Source organism: Varanus komodoensis, unplaced genomic scaffold (assembly GCF_004798865.1).
Source record: "Varanus komodoensis strain SLA01 unplaced genomic scaffold, ASM479886v1 scaffold6_1, whole genome shotgun sequence".
Lineage (NCBI taxonomy): Eukaryota > Metazoa > Chordata > Lepidosauria > Squamata > Varanidae > Varanus > Varanus komodoensis.
The window spans coordinates 5,653,872-5,673,469 of record NW_025336345.1 but is presented as its reverse complement, the minus strand read 5'-3'; the positions used below and the strand labels follow the sequence as shown (position 1 = coordinate 5,673,469).

General features: G+C 43.8%; 1 protein-coding gene across 4 annotated transcripts in view; it reads left to right on the top strand.

Moving 5' to 3' along the window:
* UIMC1 (ubiquitin interaction motif containing 1) overlaps positions 1-19,176 on the top strand; it is a 75,618-nt gene extending 56,442 nt beyond the window's left edge. For 3 of the 4 annotated variants that reach the window (XM_044450978.1, XM_044450976.1, XM_044450979.1), the window contains exons 10-14: positions 3,373-3,451; positions 4,910-5,036; positions 10,147-10,210; positions 10,931-10,973; positions 18,472-19,176. In XM_044450978.1, coding sequence (XP_044306913.1) covers positions 3,373-3,451; positions 4,910-5,036; positions 10,147-10,210; positions 10,931-10,973; positions 18,472-18,685 — 527 coding nt within the window. In that variant the 3' untranslated portion in view covers positions 18,686-19,176. Of the gene's footprint in view, positions 1-3,372; positions 3,452-4,909; positions 5,037-10,146; positions 10,211-10,930; positions 10,974-11,399; positions 11,490-18,471 lie in introns of all 4 variants that reach the window. The other variant, XM_044450980.1, reaches the window with a different exon arrangement.
* Positions 19,177-19,598: the final 422 nt, after the last annotated feature.

Genomic DNA, 19,598 nt, shown 5'->3' with positions numbered 1-19,598 from the left:
ACTTCTGAAATCAGACCCATTTATAACTTTAAAAATGCTGTGAGCTTTGCTGGTTTCCTCCCTGTGGGGATATCTTCAGCAGTCTTTCCAGTATTCTTGCTATGGTGCTTTTTCATAGAAATTAGAGTGCAGGAAGGAATCTTCAAGAATGGAAGTTGTACTCTGTGTCATAGCTTGTGTGGATGCAGTACCTGTGTTGGCCCCGCAACTGTTTCTTGCCGTATTGTGGATAAATGGGCTACTGGTACTGATTTCACAGAATTGCAATGTGGACTGCAAAAGTATCGGCTGTGCCTCCTGGCTCATATTTCTGCAAAATGGCCCATACAGACACATGTTGAGACCAGTAAATTTCTAGTTTATCACACCTTCAAACATGAAGGTGGCTTCCAAAAAACCATGTATATTTTTAACTCTTGAGACAGATATACTTTCACTGGGCCTAGGCCAAGAGAAATGTTTGAGGTTATGTGATCTGTCTTCTTTTCCCATGACCCAGGAAGTAGTTTGGACAAGCTTGCTTAAAATTTTATAGGAACCAAACAAATCAAAATGTACTAACTTAAAAAAAAAAGATGGAATTCTTAGAAGTTTACCAAGCTGTATAGGAGAGCTACATGTTGCACCAGCTGGGAATATTCTAATTTGCTACCTTGAGTTCTCTGAGCATCTCAGGACACATGGAGAAGGCTAGCCAATCTGGAATGTACCAACAAGAAATGAAATGATACCAAGAAAAACTCAGCGGATACAAGCTCCTTTTGCACTGACAGAAAGAAATCAGAAGCTGATGAAGTTTTAATTCGACTACAATGAGTATTGTGAACATGTCGGACTTAACCCAGCAGGTTTTGAGGGAAGATGCTGTGCTCATTTTGTATCAATGGTTTAGAGGAATGCACATTCTGCCTTTGCTCTGAGAGGAGATTTTCTCCACAGGAACCTTGTTGTAGGCACGTGGGCTCTGCTGGCGGTAAGCTCAGCTAGCACAGTCCTGCAACAGTGCAGTTGAAACCCGCATTGGGAATGGAAGCAGGCCAACTCATCTGATGGGCGGTGCCTATTGATACCATCCCTGTTCTTTCTGTAGCTGCTCCTAGCACTGCAGCTGTAGGTCTTTCCTGATGTTTCTGTACTGCCAGTCCCAAAGGTTTCTAACGGGCTTGCTGTGCCAGATGTGTTCTCTTCTCTTGGAAAAAAATAGCACTGATTAACACCTGAGCTGTGCACGAGGCACTCAGAGAGAGAGAGAGAGAGAGAGAGAGAGAGAGAGAGAGAGAGAGAGAGAGAGAGAGAGAGAGAGAGAGAGAGACTGTCTGTTACAGGAATATTAACAACTGGCTTAGAGATTTGCTCTGCTTATGCTGCAAACAGTCCTATTAAAATGCCTTTGGGAGTGTCAAGTGATTCTGGGATTAACAGTGGCGTATGGAAGCATCTTGCACCCAGGTCACTAACTCAAGCTTACAAAAAAAAAAGAGCTATCCTGTTTTGATGACTGGTTTGTGTGAGTATTTTGCTTCCCTCTTCCCTCTGCCCAGTGGGTACCTCACAATCCTGTGCAAGGGTAAGCATCAGCTTAGAGAGCCCACAAACTGCGTACTGGTCACTGCAGCATGTAAGCAGGGAAAATGCATCCATTAAAACTAGCAGGTGAGCTGGCCTGTAACAGCAACCACCAAGAGATCAGGAACAAAGAAAGTGTGGAGCCAAAATAGATGCTTCGAGGCCCAGGCTGTGCTGGCACTGATAAGGCCTCTTTCTGTTCTGAACTCTGTGGGCACCCACTTTGGAGCAGCTGCTGAGCAAACCATAACTGTTTTATAGTGCCTATAACACTGATTCAGACCTTTCTCCTAATGAGAGTATTGAGCACAGGAAGATCTGATACCAAGCTGTAAAAGTGTTCTAATGCACTGTCCTCCTCACTAGATTGCCCAAGAGTGCTGAAAGCAACATCTGTTTCTGCATTAGAAACCCCAGCACCCTGGTGGAAATGGTTCAGGATATCTGATAAATTCCCCAAGCAGCATAGCTGGTGGCCTGTCAACAGAAATATGTTGAAAGGAAGGAATTCAACTGCATGAAGCAAACATTTAAGAATTACCCCTATAGATGTCTGGTGAGAAAAGCTGGGCTTGCTGAAAAATACATACCACTGATTTCCTTGTCACCATTACTGATTCTAATTAGAAAAAGGAAGAGAGCCATTGGTGGCATGTTTGTGTTGTTAAGTACAGTGTAAAACTCCACACCATTAGTATTTGTTTGAGCGCTCTCTCTCTCTCTCTCCATGTGTTTGTGTGTGTGTGTGTAAATGTATCTTCCTAGTTGTAATGTTTGTAAAGAGAGGGTTGAAAGTGAATCTGAAGGTTGGAATCTAAATGGAATCTTGGACCAAATATCTGCAGATCAGGTGAAGGATCATCTGTTAAAAGGCAAAAGAGGTATATGATCTGAGGATAACACATCTGATACACCTCCACCCTTCATCTCCTGCAGTGCTCCTGTGGCTCTTTGTTGCCATCCTGTCTCCTTTGCAAAAGATTCCAAAGTCTGCCAAAGCCCAGGATTTTACGCAAAATAAATATACCTTAAGGCAATGTTTGCAAATGCAACTGGTTTATTCTGAGCATAGAAACTGAGTATTTTTGGATTGCGTACTAAATAAAATTCTGCCTATGCTACAAGCTTTTCCCCTTTGATCACAGATTTTGAATGCATAGCCTTCCATTGTATACAGTAGTTTTCACCATTGCTCCTTTAGATCATCCATCACAGCTTTGACTGAGGAAAAGGGTCTCACACTTCTAGGATTTAAAGCACTGATCTGGGGGAGACAGGACCCCTGAATCCTCGCATAAAGCAGCCCTATGTTTTGAGGTCCTTACCTGTTCTGTCCTGTATAGAAGAGTCAAGTAAGGAAAGAATCGTTATTTCAGGTGCCAAAACAGCAGTTATTTAACCTAATTTGTTTTAGGCTGCCAAGAGAGGTAATGTGAATGTTGAAATTAAACTATAGATCATTGGAACAACAAAAATTCTTCATGTAAGCCAAGGCAAGTTAAATTCTGCTATCATTAGGTTTTTATGTTATACCGTGTCAGAAGGATAAGAAAGTTAGCAAATGTTCTTTCTGAGTAGAAACTGTACAGCGTCAACTTTCACAGCAGGCAAGATGATGCCATTATAAACTAGGCCTCTTCTTACTTTTCCCACTGTGATGTCCCCAAACGAACTGGTACAGCCTAGGCAGGAGGGCTTTGAAAATGTTTTCTAAAACATGCATGGTATATTTTGTTGGACACCTGACAAACCTCCTGAGGTTCTTAAGAAGAGAGGTGGAGCAACTGTTTTGTTCTTGTTTTGAAGTGATGACCCGGCGACAGAGAGAAGCCAAGATGAAAGCCACCGGTTGCAAAGAGACACCAGAATCTATGGACATTAACAAGTAAGTCGGTTCAGTGCATCTTGAAGCACCTTATGAGTTTTGAATGCTCTCTAAGCCCACCTTATTCTTTCTTGTTTTACATTTTCTCCCTTTGTTTTCGACTATGTCTGTGTTTTCTTCCTGAAAGCATCGGATTAGACATGGTTTCACTAGGGCCTGTTAATACCCTGTGCCCTCCATCTTTCCCATGTTTCTGTTCATCATTGGGACCAGCACCAGGTGGGGCAAGACTATCCTATAAAACTCAATGAGAGGCAGAGGGGTTGGTGTCTAGTCCTCATAATGCTGCACTGGGTTCAGTTTCTTTGTCACATTAGAGGGAGAAGAAATGTTAGGACTGGCATATACATATATGTATATATTTCTTCTTGTCTCTGTCAGAGAGAATCTGATGGAGAAGCCTGGGAAGCATGGCACCTGTAGTGATATCGTTAATAAAATTAGACTTTGTTCAGATGGAGATGGTTTTGTTTAATCTTTCTGGTTGCCACCCCTCCTCCTCCTGCTCCTCCTCCTCCCACCCACACAGCATCACAAGAAAGGATCTGACAGTAAAAATCCCTGCCATGGAAGTAATTTTGCTGTTACAAACACTGGATGGCAACATCACTAATGGAATTAGGCTAATTATAGAGAGGACAGCTTCTGTTTAGACACATTATCTTGGTAATCAGCAGTGACTGGAGAGAAAATATGGAAAAGTACTGTAGAATGGATCATGAAGGGGACTTGACAGATCCATTCTAAGTGCCATGGCATGGCACTGCGAGGCTTGTCAGTCCCCTCCCATGCAGAACCTACAGTTAAGTTTCTGTTCCCAGTTCTGCCTTTGCAGTCACGTTCCTACTGTTCTCCTGTAGGCATCCTCAGGACCTCATTTTCTTTACTTTTTGGGCAGGGTCAAATTCTTCGAAGGTACATCTGAATACAGTAAGACCACTTAGAGTGAAACCAGAGATGAGATAAAATGTCATTTTGTCTAGTACCAAGTTCATGTGCAGTATGTGTTCTTTTCAGTACTGCTTGCTCTAAAATTGTGATGGTGTCCAGAAAGACTTGATATAGATGAATTCACTCAGATCCAGGAAAACATGTCTTTAACACGCGTGCTTCGCTTTTGGGGCAAAACGTAACTCCATTTCACAAAAAGCATAGCACTTCATTTCAGCTGTTGACAGGATGTTTTATATCTGAAGAGAAACGGGCATTGTTTGAGATAGTTTGAGGAGCTGATTTCATTACCATCCCACTGCTGCAGCAGCAGGACACAGAAAAGCAGTTGGGAGAAAACTGCTAATCACTCCATCCCTTTGATTGGCATCAGACCAGTTTTATTGGTCATCCTGCTGTGCCAATCCAGTTCCATTGATGAGGCTTATCCACAGAATGACTTGGAGAAACAAAAGCACTCAAGGCAGAGTAAATCCTAATGTGCTCCTCTCTCTTCTGGTCTGACAGGTATGAGAAGTGTTACCTCTGCAAGTCTCTGGTGCCGTGGAAAGAGTATCAGAGGCATGTCGATGGCTGCCTCCGGAGCTGGGCTGCCAATGGAGCTCTGGGTGGCAGGAAGCTGCGGCACGCAAAGGTGAGAGATGGCACTTCCACAAAGCTGCAGGTGCCTTTTTTGGGATCACACTTATATGCACACACCAGCCATTCTGTTCCCGATGCTGTCATTTTCTAAAGCAAGGCTGTGAATGGCCAATACCTCTAACCACAGAAGTAGGCTCTGTTGTGCTGCCATTCAGACCATCCCCAGTTGCTTGAGAGCCACTTTTCCTTGGGATGATCCTACTCAGCAGGGGCCTGTTTTCCAGATGTTGTTAGATTCCTGCTCCTGTCAGCCCCACCTGTCTGATAGGAGTTATGGTTCAAAAACAGACAAAGAGCTAAACATTCCTCATGTCTGGTCTAAATGATATAAATCTGTGGGCAGAATGATTCGCACATTCTTTTGTGTGGGATTAGCTTCCCAAGAGGGCACTTGTTCCATGGATTTGATCTACGCAGTGTGACCCTGCTTGTATGGCTCCACCATTCTGAACGGGCCCCAGCCACATGGGACGTGCTGCTGTGGATCCAGTAAATAAATAAATCCAAGCCCTATACTTCAAGGGCAGGTGCAACTGTGAGGAATGATGAACTAGAGTAAGATGATCACTGAGGAGAGGAAATGGCAGCAGAATGTAATAGCTCTGAGCACAAATAAGGCTTAACTATCGTGTCATTCAGATTCCCACAAGCTTGAGGCATGCTTTTTCATGAGTTGATCTACATGCAAAGTGGAAGTACAGATCCCTGCTCAGCACTATGCCTAAAAGAGTATTTAAGTTCTTCAAATGTTTCTGACAGGACTATGTGCTTAAAATGACATTCTTAAATTCTTAAGGTAGGATGAGATTCTAGATTCTTGGATAGGATGAGAGGAGAGTACCATAAAGCCTCTGTCCTTGACTGTTATAATCCCAGTCCAGGCCCTCTCCCCCTGCTTTTGATCTGGTGTTGCCTGCTAAACATTTTTCCTCATCCAAAAGTGCTAACAACTTGCTACAGTATGTAAATCTCAGAAGATGACTTCTTCTTCTGCAGTCATATTTCAGAACACAGTATTTCAGGGCATACTATGCTGTGCTCTAGAAGTTCTGCAGAAGTCATTCATACGCTTGAGAAGAGAGGAGCTGTAAAATGGATTCTTCTCTCCCAACACCAGAAATGAAGCATCCTTCAGTGGAGCTGTTGTGGAGCCTGCAGAACACACACGTGTCTAAAAGAGTCGTTCTTGGTCATCAGTCCTGCTGAACCAGGGCAAAAATGCATACAGGCATTCCAATTTTGCCAGACTTCTCACCCTTGTGCAAGTCTGACTTTGCAATCAGTGTAGCACGGGTACCTGCTTCCCACTTTGCAAGGGGTGTTCCACCTGTTCTTTGGTTGGCATCAGCTGGTCAAATGCTAGAGCTGCACACATGTTATTTCCACTCCTAAAGGCTGTGTTGTAGTCCTAGAGATTTGATTTGATTTTTAAAGCTTTTATATACTGTCCAACTACTAGCATTTTGGGATGGTTTTACAATAAAAGCAACACAAAATGAAATGGCCCACAGCATCTAATACTTCCAGTATAATAAAACCCACATTAAAACCTATTACATATTAAAATAATGGGAAAATAAAAAGGTTTTCACCTGGCGCTGAAAGGAAAAAAGCATCAGTACCAGGCAATATTCCATAATTGGGGTGCCATCTCAGAGAAGGCCCTTCTCTGGGTAACCACCCTCCTAATCCCTTTCAAGGAGGGCTTCCGGAGAAGGATCTCTACCTCCGATCTTAAGGGGCAGGCGGGCACATAGGGAAGGAGGTGCTTCTTCAGGTATCTAGGACCTAAGCCGTTTAGGGCTTTATAGGTCATCACCAGCACCTTAAATTGGGCCCAGACTTCAATTGGCAGCCAGTGTAGACGGTAGGTTTGTTACTATGAAACAATCAATAATGAACCCGTGAGTCTCAGAGTAGTATTTTACTTTCCTTGCTCCTCCTCTCAGTCTTCCAGTTAGGTAGTTCTTTTTTTGTTTTTGGTTTTTTTTTTTTTGCTTTTTCATGGGATGTTTGTCTATAATTTGCAATGTGTACCTTGCTCCATTAAACAGTTGCCTTACACTTCTATCTTGTTATTTTGCATGCTATTCTACTCTTACAGTGACTTATGTGCTCAGCCCACAATATTATAAGCATTTGTGGACATATCCTCTGTAGACATTGCAAAATAATACCTGTTTTTTTGCCATGCCTCGGATGGCATAGGCAAATAAGTTTCCATCTAGCCCAATTGTGTTTCCCTGCTCAGAATTGCAACCTTGAGCAGAGAAGGGCTCTGTCATACTCCTTTACACCAGACTACAGAGCTTGCACAGATTGGGGAATCTTTCTTTACTGCTGCACCAACAGCCAGTGGAGGAGCGAAAAGTCTCGCCATGGCTTCAGTTCGCTCTTCACCCTATAATTCAGTGATGTCCAGGAATACTTCCATGTCATACCATGAACATCAAGGACCATTTTAGAAAAATGAAGAGGGCACAAGAAAAAATAGCTTTCTTCCAAGGGTATGTGTACATTTAAGTGTACTACATGACAGTGTTTAGGCAAATTTAAAATCATATTCACCATGGAACTGCAGTCTAGGGAGTGCATGTCCAGACACTGAACAAATATTTGAGGAATGGCACCTGTGAAAGAACAGAGGTAAACAAGCTATAGAATCTGGAAGAAGAGCATGGTTTTCTTTTTTTAGGGGGGCGTGCTTTCAGTGAGTGGGCAATGCAGGTCTGGGGGAAGGGTTTCAGTAGAGAGCGGGCTGGTAACACGTGGTGAAACTGCAGCCAACTCACTTTTAGGTAAAAGTACTGGAAACATTTCTATGGAAAATTGTACCACAGCTGATGCAAGTAGTCTGTTGCAAATGGCAAGCATGTATTCACACCATGCCCACTGTTTATATCAAGCAGTTCTTCACCAACATGTACGCCAACTCCAGTGCGTAATTGATTTGGCAAAATATTGATCTTGGTCAGTTCGCTACAAGATGACCTGGCTGACCCTGCCTGTTACTAGCTTCCTCTAGGCAAGGTCCTCAGGCCTTTAACCTCAGACATGTAACTGGAGCATCAGCATCCTGGTCCTCTGGCTCTGTCTAAGCAATAGCCTGCCACCTTGCATGCCCTATTTGCAGTAGAAGCCTCTGTGCTGTCTCCTTGTTGATTTATTTCTGATGGTGAGGTTGTAATCCGTGGCAGCAGTGCAAATGCAAAGACAATGCGATTTCTCAGCAGGAAGATGCAACATGATGTCTCAGTTTTTGTCTAACCCCTTAAATCCATCACAGGCCTTAGCCCCTCAGGGATTCGCATGCAAATGACGGGATTGCCTGTTGATGAATTTGGCTGGGACACATCCAAGCATTATGCTGTTTTCAGCACAGTTGGAAGCTGCTGTGTTTCCCAAACCTCTTTCTTCCATGTGGTCAGAACTATGCTTAAAACAGATTCGGGGAGTACTATACTCCTCCTTGCCACCACATGTCCAGTGTAGGCCCTGTTGCTCTTTGAAACTGGCATGAGTGAGCTTCCCCTTGCTCTCATCCGAGCATTATGTCCCCTGACTCCAGCTGCTTGAACTGTTAAGCACACTTCTCTTGAGCTTTTACCAGACTTGCTTTGGTCCTCAAGGAGAGTGGCAGGGAAGCCTGCTCAGAGCTTCTTGAAGTGCATAGTAAGTTTAACAGAGGAATCATCACTTCCAAACTGTCTGAACCTTCAGAGTTAGTAAGTTTACTTTAGTATTCTATCTGATCACCACAGAACACTTGGAATGCAATTAAAATGAACCAAAAGAATGCGATTAACGGTGGATGACATTTGGTTAGGCAAAGGGGATAATAGAACAGATGCACAGCATAACAGAGTAGGATTTCGGTTTCTAGCCTACATTTGATTTCTAGGCGGAAGTTAGGTGTTCCCAGAAACCTGCAGCTGTTCCCCAAGGCAGCAACTCCTCTGCATTCTCCCAGAATGTCTACTAACCTAGAAAGCTTGGTGTGCTGTCTGAGTGCTTGGAATTTCTTCAGCACTGCTCCCTGTGCTGGTTGCTGCTTGCAGAGGTGGGGGATGCTGGAGAGTAGAGCTGTCGTTTCTGAATTGCTGGACACGGTAGAGGCAGAGGAAAGAACGGGGTGGAGCTTCAGTTTTGGTGGTAGCCAGGCAACTCTCACAGCATTTAAGCCCCTCTGTAACCTAAAGATGGAGTTGTTGATCAGTATCTCAAAGCATGCCATCACAGTGGGGCATTTGTCTCCTATATTAAATATGCTTGTCCAGCTGAACAGTCCTGACATTCTCTCTACCCTTTAGTGATGTTTGTGCTCTAATTCCTTTGGATTCCTTTGTCTCCCTTCTCTGGAAGTTTCTGTTCAGCCCCCAGCAAACCAGTTCCACTCAGGCCTTCCTTTGCTACAGCCGGATACTCATTTTTGCCCACGGTTAGAGGCTGCCATCCATCTTTGCCTTTTGATTTGTATGCTCTTGCTCACATGGGCAGGCAGGGAACTAAGGTAGAAAGGAAGATGAACAGAGGAACTGAGATGTTTCCATGGCAATTAACATTTTGATGTGACAAAGGCAAACAGGGAGAGTCTCATCAGCAAAGTGAAGGGTGTCACAGGGGGCCTTTGGGTCCAGAACAGATTGTGGCTCCTTGCAGCATCCTGATAGTTTCTCCCTCCCTCCCTTTAGGATCAGCAGTTCCTACGCCTGGTCTACCCTTGATTGTGGAGTATTGCATCTTTCTCATAAGATGTAGTGATGGCTACAATTTGGATGGCTTTATTAGGGGACTGGATGAGTTCATGGAGGATAAGGCTATCAATGGCTACTACTCCTACTAATCCTATATACTGCCTCCCATATCAGAAGCATCAGAAGTTACTTATAGCCTTGATTTCAATTTTCTGTTGTGTGACAGTATACCAAGTAAAACAAGATAACAAAGAAAGGGTCTTGGAATAAGATCTGGCTTTCTTTGCTCAGCCTAGCTGCAAGTTGCCCAATGTTCCTCTGCTTACACACCAGGTTTCCTATGAGACGTTCTACCCAAGGGACACTTCATACAGAAAATAACAAGAATTTTCTCTTGCTTTGTCACAGGAGGAGGGAAGATGTGAAGGCCGACTCCTGAGCATGCTGGAGGAGTCTGAACACAAGGCTACAGGTAGGAGATGCTGTTGATGCTAGCAGCCATTGGCTAGGCATGGCTTGTTTGAGGGTTTACTGTGTTTAAATAACCCATGACCTGTTGTTGGTTTATTTGAAGACTGCTTAGACCTCCAGTAAGCTATGCTGCCAATGCTGAGCAGTACCAGGTCACCCCGTATAACTTCATTACGAGAACATGACTGCCCTCTAACTATGTAGCACAGTTGTACTATTCCAAATTCAGCCAAAGTTGTTGCTGTTCTTAAATAAAGGTGCTCCTTCATGCACCACAACCACATGGGTTTCAGCCCCGTCTTCTGTTTGGCCATAATGAGAACAAATTCATTACTGGGAACCTCATTCTTGAGACACTATTAACAGGAACTGTGTAACCTTTGTCTGCTTTGCAGTAAGACAGCAGAAGCCCATCCATCCCCTCCTTGAATAGTATATATATGGTTTAAAAATATATATTTTAAACTTTTCATAATTGGGCTTTCTGCTAGCATTTGGCTGTTACAAGATTATCTTCTCACTTCAGCCTCTGCTGATGGCCTCATTCTTGAAGTCTAACACTTAAAATAATTTATAGCCACTTTCTCTCATTTATTGCCATCTCCCCCCTGCCACTTTTGTAGCCCAGTTTGGTCTGACAAACTTTTCCTGAGCCTACAGTTTCTCTGCTTCTCCAGAGAGATGCTGCCAGAAGTAATATCCTGTGATGTTCTCATTTCAGATGCAGAGGTGGCTGCCACACCTTCTCGGGGAGAAGACTCAAGGTTAGCTATCTCCACTTGGGCTGCAGGATCTTTCTGCTGCTAATATGGCTATAGTAGAAGGCATGGTCACCCAGGGCTTCCAACGCCATGCTCTTAGTAAAGTTTAAAAAGCATTAGTAAAGTCAAGAGGATTGCATAGAGCAAGCTAATTTGCTATTGATGCTGTTGAAGAAATTCAGCCCCTTCTGAGTAGGAAGGGAATAAATGCCTAAGAGCAGGCAGCTTTTCCTTAGGAAAAGTAGGTTGTTCTCTGTCAGGCAAGACAGTATTACTTTCCTTCATCTTACAGTTTACCATGAGAGTCTCTCCATTTGCCATTAACTAAGCTCATGCTTTAAAGATACAAACCAGTGATTATTGGATCCCAGTAGCAGTGGAACAACTCCTGATCCTCTGAGTGAAACAACTTATCTTCATCTTTTCCAGTCTGGGTTCAGGCCTGTGTTTGGGACTGAATTGCCTGGGTTGCCATGGTGGATGAGCTATATGAGAAAGAAGATAAGAGAATACATCCCTGTTAGTGTTGCTGGACCTCTGTAGCCTTCACTGCTATCAAACACAGTATCTTTTTTGGAACATCTGGCTTGGCTGGGAGATAGTCTGTATATTTTATAATCTGTGTGATGTCACTGTGAGAGATTGCCAACAGAAGCTCAGTTTTGTCTCTTCCATCAGAATCCAGGAATGCACTGGCAGTTTCGAACTAATTCTTGAATGCAGTGATGGTTTGAGTGTGGGCAACAAACTGAGAAACAGTGTAGGCAAGACAGATGTTCTTGTGGTTCTGGCAAAGCCAGTCCAGGATTAGGTGTACAGCCTAATCTCAGTGGGGTTGCACATCTCTTAAAGGAGGAGGTTTGTGATCTGGGGATATTTCTGGATCTGGCTTTGCTCCTAGATGCTCAGTTTACAGTTATGGCTAGGATGCCTGGCCTCATGCAGGGCTCCAGCTGCACCCTTTCATGGAGCTACTGTCACACATGCCTTGGTCTTATGCACTGCAGCAATCTAACCCTCACATTATGTGGGGTTGACCTAAAAGATGGTTTGGAGGCTTCGGCTGCCACAGAATGTGGCCATCATAGTTCTATCCAAGCCTGTTTTTACAGTGTGGATTGCCAGGCCTGCATGTTAACTATGGCCGGGTTAAGTTACTGTGCCAAGATATCCGTGAGTTTGTGCCATTTCAAACAGTACCTTTGAATATTGGTGATTGAAATACACAGCAGCAGGGGGTTCTGGCAGTTAACATTTGGTGAATTCATCATTCCATACAGTATGAAATGCAGTAAAGAAAATATGTAACATTTACCATCAAAACTAATAGTACAGGGTTTTCGTTTTTTGGTTGGTTGGTTGGTTTGTTTTATTCAGGGAGCTGGGACTCATACAGTATGGAATCCAGAGTATGGGTTCAGAATAATACTAAAATCCCTAAACTGGTTGCATAAAAATATGTTTTGTTTTTAAAAATGCAGATAGTAAAAGGAATTTTTTAAATTCATGTAATGAAAGGAATTGTAGTACAGTTTCTGCAGGTCCAGGCAATATTGAATAAAGGCAATGCATACTTTATTCAGGCAAACAGGGGTTTGGCAATTTCTCACAATACACAGTCAATAGGGCCAACCATTATAAGTTTAGATGTAAATCTCCTAGTAAATCTCCTAGTAAAAATATAGTCCTTAAAATTAATTATTTCAGCCAAGGAGATCACCCAGGCAATTCAAGAGTGCGTCAAGAGTTTTATTTCTGGACTTTCCATGCTTCTTCATTCATGCAAATGACCATGAGGTGAAAAGGGGCAACAGGTGGTGAGAAGTGGCTGCAGACAGCAGGAATCTCAAACAAGACTCTTGGCTCACTCTCAATTAACATGAAAAAAATAAGAAATCAGGAACATAAAAGACTGCTTCATATCTAAGCCTTGGTGCAGCAGGCAAGCTTTGGGTGAAGTCACTTGCATTACGATCAGCTTTCCTGCTAAAATTGCCTTGTGTGAGGCATTCTATAAAACACCAAAAACAAATCAAGAAATAAAGTCCCTAGTTTAAAATCAAACACACACAGCATCACTGGGCTTCTTCTTTGGAACACAGAGTTCTAAAAGAACACAGGGTCAAAACAATAACTAGGGACAAAATGAAAAATAAAAATCCCCATCTTACAGGTATAAAAAGGAACGTACACTAAAGGGATATCAAGATGTCTTCTGAATGAGTCATGAGAAGGACCCATTTACACCCCCCCCCACCCCAACAATGATGAAAAATGCCCCATGTAACAGATAAAAAACAAGAAAGCTGCAATGGTTCATGAATGAAATGAGAGAGAGACAAGTAATTCAAAATTGGCAGCTAGCAACCCAAAAAAACATGAAAAATTGTGTAACATTTGACAGCTGTTTTGATGCAGGACCATTCTATAAACACAAACCGAGTAAGTCATTGATAACCCAGCATAAGTAGGGTTTAACTGGTAGTCCTAGGAAAAAACACAACCTTAGCTTTGTTGATCTGAGGAATCTAGTTTTCGAGCCAATCTGTTTGCTTATAGCAAGCAGTTTTTGCTAGAGCAAACTGGAAAAGAGAAAGGAGCAGCTTTCCCTCTGTCCCCACTCTCCATGCTCTAACACACAAACTGGAGGGAGAAAAGATTTAGAATCTTACTGCATTGGCAAGCTCCTATAGGTAAAATGGATTATATCTAGTAGTGTCATCCTACTAGTGCAAAGTATCTGCTGCTTGCAGAAAACTTGTGATTATCATGGACAGGAGCTAAATCCAGTACTTTAATTCTGCTTGCACAAACTGCTGTACAAGCTGTTGTGCAAAGGGTTTCACAGCGCATTGCTGTGAAATGTGAAATGTCACAAATACTTGACATTCTACTAGCAGTTTTATAAATGCTATCAAAACTAGCACAAGCAATAACAAAGTCTACTTAAGTCACAATGAGTTATGCAACTCCTTTACATTGATTTGCAGAACAGCTTGTGCGATGCATTGTGCAACAGCTTGCACAACAAGCAGAATCAAAGTATAGCTTATGGATGGAAACAGGACTCCCTCCTTGTATTAACAGAGTGACACCACTGGATACAACTCAGCCAAATGCTCTCCAGATAAGCATTAGGGAGAATTCTCTGGTTGCCCCCATGTACAAGAAGTTCAAAGAAAACAGATGCCTTCCTTATCAGCTGCTTGGGTACATGGGCACTTGAAGCACATAGAGTGGAAATCTGGTGGAGAAGCCCCTTTTAAGGGGCGATCACGATTGAAGTCCCCTGTACACACACACGCGCGCGCGCGTTCACCATCCTGCTTTCCTTTACCATCAGCTCTGCTCCTAGTCTGGGACAATTTGGATCAGGCTAGCTTAGGCTTGCAAGCAAGCAAGTTCTTGGAAGTGACAGCAGCAGTATCAAAACGGCCACAAGCAGTGCTAAAGCTAACACGTGTATCTTGAGTCTTCTTTGCTCTTCCTCAGGGTTGGCATAAATTGTAAGCTTTCCCTGGCTCAAGTCACAGTGATCTGGGCAGAGGTTTCCTCAAATCTTTGGGCCTTTCCCAGTGCATCTGCTTGCAGGTTTCCCTGAAGTAGCCAGGCAATGGCACATCACAAAGGCTTGAATAATCATGCTGTGTTCTTGGGGTTTGCAGACCCCCCACTTCTTCCTTATGTGTGCTACTTTCAGGGCAGCTTGATGGGAAAGAGAAGATGGAGACAAAACCTGGCTTTGCCCTCCTTCCCTCACCCAGTCCTCTGCAGTGATATAAGTTACAGGGTTCTTTCTAAATTCAGCTATAAACCCAGTTGCCTCTTTTTCTTCCACAATGGGCAGCATCACCACTTGCAAATGAGAAATGCTCTCTCCCTCTCCCTTTTTTTAGCTTTTGGATGACATGTTCAGGACTGGTTCCAATGGACCGGGAACATGTAACACTCTCTGACCTGGGACATAATTCAACATTTCGTATAGGGAAGAGTGTGTTTCAGAGATAGGGGTCCTGGGGAGGAGCAATTTTGCTCCTCCCGCTCCTGTTTCCTCCCCACTGCTACCAGAAGCATCCCCTTCTTGCTTGGAGACTGGATTGTACTTGCTGTACTAGTCCAGCATCTTCCATGTTCTACTCATCCAGAGGATCCTTCTACTCTGCTCTTCTACTCCCAGCTGGTTTCTCCTGTGGGCTTGTCCTTCCTGCCAGGGGCAGCACACACACAAAGCAGAGGGAGTGCTCATCAGTACTTCCCCAACCATGGCAGCTTCCCTGGTTTGGCTCTGTGCAGGAAATGAGCTAATCGCTGCACCTTCCTCTTGGCTTGGCTCTCGTATGCCTGGTTCTGATTTCCTTCAGCAGCCTTGGGTACAGTTTTGCTGGGGGTGTCTTGCAGGACGGGGGTGGGGGTAGTATGGGGAATAGCATCCCCCTCCCACTTCTCACTTTGAAGAGTGCATCCTGTTCTTGGTAAAGCTAAGCCCACTTGGTTCAGCATACTATTGAATATCGCTTCTAACTTAGTAGATAGCCTGCTCTGTGCATAAGATCCATAATGCCGCTACGGCTGGAGCTCTGGGCCAAATGGCAGGGCCACTCCTCCAGTTGGCTGTCCTGAGACTGGCAGGTGAACAGGGCAGCAGCAGACAGGCCCCATAAAGGCACCAGGGCCAGCATGGGCCTAACGGAGAGTGTCAGGAGGCAGCAGGCTGGGCATCTATTTAGTTGCTAATGCTCATTGTATTATTTTTTATTTTAAAACATATATTATCCTTTTCTACAACAAAATGGTGTTTATTTCCAAGTAAATGTGTTTTGCATCAGGGCAGCAGAAGCAAACTCTCTTTTATTCCTGTAGTGATAATGGCATTTTGATTTAAGTGAGTTTAAAATGTGAAACTGCACGTGCTCAGAATATTTCTCTCTCTCTCTCTTTTAAATGAGGGTTGACAAACAGGTTTTTGTTGTTGCTGCTGTAACACATCATGAATGTAGGAGCGATTGTTAAACATGGAATGGTAGCTGGGCTGCAGGGGATGTATGAAGACATCCTTATGGCTCTCTTCCTTTGCAGGGCATGAAAGAGCATCTCTACTTTCCTCTCCTGGTGAAGCTTGTCCACATCCACTGCTTTCCCTGCCTGGCTTGTTAGGAGAAGAGGGGGCTGCCTCTTTCCCCCAACAAAGACACTTAGCGTTCTCACTCTTTTCACACCTCCTCTCCAAAGCCAACTTTTAAAGGGAGTGTTGCATTCACACCTTCAATTCAGAAATCCCAGCGCTATTATGATTGCATGATAGCCATGGCAAATGCCAGCCCTCCAGGGTGGGCATTATCAAGCTACTCTCCCGGTTGCTTTGTTTTCTGCCACCAGCTGCCCTTCAGTATCACCAGTTCCTCTGAGCGTTTATCTGTGAGTCGGAAATCAGCCAGCTAAGGTTGCGGCCCTTGCTTAGCCCCTTCTTCCTTCTTTGCCTTTAGTCACTCTGGTAAACTTAATCCAAATTATCGATGCAGCATGGGAGAACAAACGTTGAAGGTGCAAATGGGTAAATCAACACAGTCCAACAATCCAATTAAGCTTATGAACAATAAAAATGAGCAGGGGAACCAAAGGACTAAGTATGCACAACAAAACAAGAAAACAAATCCTGTACCAGTGTGGTATAGTGGATGAGAGTGTGGGAGGGGAGCTTAAGTGATCTGAGTTCTAGTTCCTGCTCAGCCATGGAGCCAATGGTGTCTCTGGGCCAGTCACAGACCCTCAGCCCAACCTACCTCACAGGGTTATTGTGAGGATAAGATTGATAGCAGCAGGAGTATGTAAGCCGCTTTGAGTTCTTTGTAAGGAAAGGCAGGATATAAATCTAATAAATAAACCTGAAATCTTGGAGTGCTTAAAATCTACACTGAATACGCAAGGAGAGCTGCTATACCTTCCAGGTCCCTTGTTGACATTCCTTAGAGCTTGATTTGTTCAAAGTAGACAGAGAAAGGAGGAAGGGACAACTCAACGGGGCATTTTGCTGGAATTTCTGCTGTTTGTCTTGGGGTGATTTTGACTGACAGTAGCAGTTGAATTTGCCAATGAACATCAAGTCACATAGGCAGTAATGGCCAAGGAAGAGGACAATCAGTGACAGAATTGTTCTATTATTTATTTATTTTACTTCTACCCTGCTTTTTCCCCTTTTGCCAGGAACCCAAGGTAGCTTACATAGTCTTCCTTCCTTGAGATATGTTCGGCTGACAGTCAGTGACTGGGCCCAAAGCATTAGTGAGCTTCATGGCCAAAGAAGGACTGAAGCTCAGATTGCTCAAGCTCCATGCCATATAAACATGAGAAAAGCCACGCTGGATCAGACCAGTGGTCCATCCAGTATTCCTTTCCCCCAGTAGCAAGCCAGCTGCCTCAAGGCAGGATCCCTCAAGCAGGATGAGTACAAGACCTTCTCCTGCCCAAGCTCCTCAGCAACTGGTGTATGCAGGCACAGCATTAGAAGCTATCACTCTACCTATCATCCTACACTGGTGGTTGCAGGTTTACCTCATACAGGGGAGATGTGGGCAGTCCTGTCCTAGCTTTATTACTTGTTACAGAATGAGAACTGACAGGGTGGTTTGTGAGATGGAAGTGGCTGTCTCTGCCATTACTGGGAAAGCTAGAGCATCAGCTTGGCCTGGCCTCAGGGCAGCATGTATTATCCTTTCCTGTGTTTCTTCCCAGTATGTTTCTGGGCACAATCTAAGCTGCTATTAATTGCCAGTAAAGTCTTAAATGGTTGTAGCCATGAGACTGTGTCCCATGCTATGTGGCCTGCTCACCAAGTTTGTTGTTGGAGGTCCCACCCTCTGTCTTGTTGCAACTCAAGGGACAGATTGGCTGTGATACAGAGCAGTAACTTCTTGTAGTGGCACCCACGTTGTGGGGTTCCCTTCTCTTGGAGGACCAGTTGACCAGTTGATTATTATTGGCATTTAGATGGTTTGCCGAGATGTTTGCCCCACTGTTTGTTGATGTCACATGCTGTCAAGTGGCCTCTGGCTTATGGCGACCCTATGAATGAAAGCCCTCCAGACTGCCCTGTCCACAACAGGCCTGCTATGATCTTGCAACATGCGAGTGCAACTTCCTTTATGGAGTTAATCCATCTCATATTTGATCTTTTTCCTCTACCTTGAATTAAATGTCCATCTGTTGTTTTATCCCCACTCTATTTTCTGAAACCTTGTTTCTCTTTCCTTTTTGTGGCACCATTGTTCTCTTCGTTCTCAGATATGCTCAGTGGAGTATTCTAGCTTATGTCTGAGCTTGCTTGGGGTTTTCAGACCAAAGAGTAGGTGATTATTATTATTTTAAATAAAATGTAGGAGGTTTTTAAAAGGTGGGTCTCTTAAGACTATGGCATATAGGCCCATGAGGCAAGCATGCAGATATGCTATTGTAAAGCTGGTTGCCTGGTTTTTCTTACTATTTTTCTGAATTTTCTTCCCATCAGGCAATGCTTGGCAGAGGTGGAAAAGAAGTCTGAGGATGATCAGGATGCCTGGAGCCCCTTTCCTCAACCAGCTTGCAGTGACTCTCCCATTAGATCTTTCACCTCCATTTCTGAAGCCAAAGACTGCCTTGTGGACTTTAAAAAGCAGCTTCCCATTGGCCCAGGCAGTCGGAAACAAACCAAAGCCAGCCTCAGAAACAGGAAGAAGTTCTGAGGGTTGCTGAGTGGAGAAGGGACCTGAACATGCAACAGGAAGCAAGATCTTATATTCCATTGACTTTGCCTGGCAGGAAAGGTGCAGCTGCCCAAACATTTTCAGAGTTCCTTCTACTGTACATTTTGTACGAACTTTGCAGGGATTTGTCATGTATGGATTTGTTTGTGTACTTTTTAGGTGCCTATTCTATCTTGCTTTTCAATTAGAAAAAATGAAATATATTTATTATGTTTTTATAAACCTCCATGTGCTCCTGTTTGGGATTTTTAAAACTGTGTATTTGTGTAAAGGCTACTTCACAACGTGTGTCCACAAACAAAGGCGAAATAGCATAGAGGTCAGTGTGAGTCACTTCTCAGTATAATTAAAAACTGAAGGCAGAATCCAGCCAAAGTTGTTCATTTCCAGGTTCTATTATATCTGCGGGAGAGATTTAACCATGTGCTTAATTCTCCCATTAAAATCAATGGGATATAAGAAGTATTTAATGCTGGCTACTGCGTGCCCTGCTTTGCACTAATTTTACACAGCTGATGAAATATGCTGGGTGATGGACAAGATAAGCCAGTCATACTTTGGCTGCACAGGCAGGTAACACAAGCCTTTGGGAGAGATCCCAGAGGGCAAAACATATATTGGGTGGTTCCATTGGATCAGGAATGGCCAAATTAAATCAGACAGGTGCACTGTTCCTGGAAAGCTGCCTGGGGTCAGTTTCTCCTCATACCATAATGTCTACACACTTGCAATCTGGCATCGGAAAGGGTGGTGAGGCTACAGGGAGTGGGTCAAAACAAGGATCAGATGCGAGCTGTATAGGATATTTGTTACCCCTCCCTCCCCCATAAGGTGAGCAGCTAGCAGCTACATGAGGCAATGGTATCAGTGGCGTGACTGCTGTTCTTGTTCT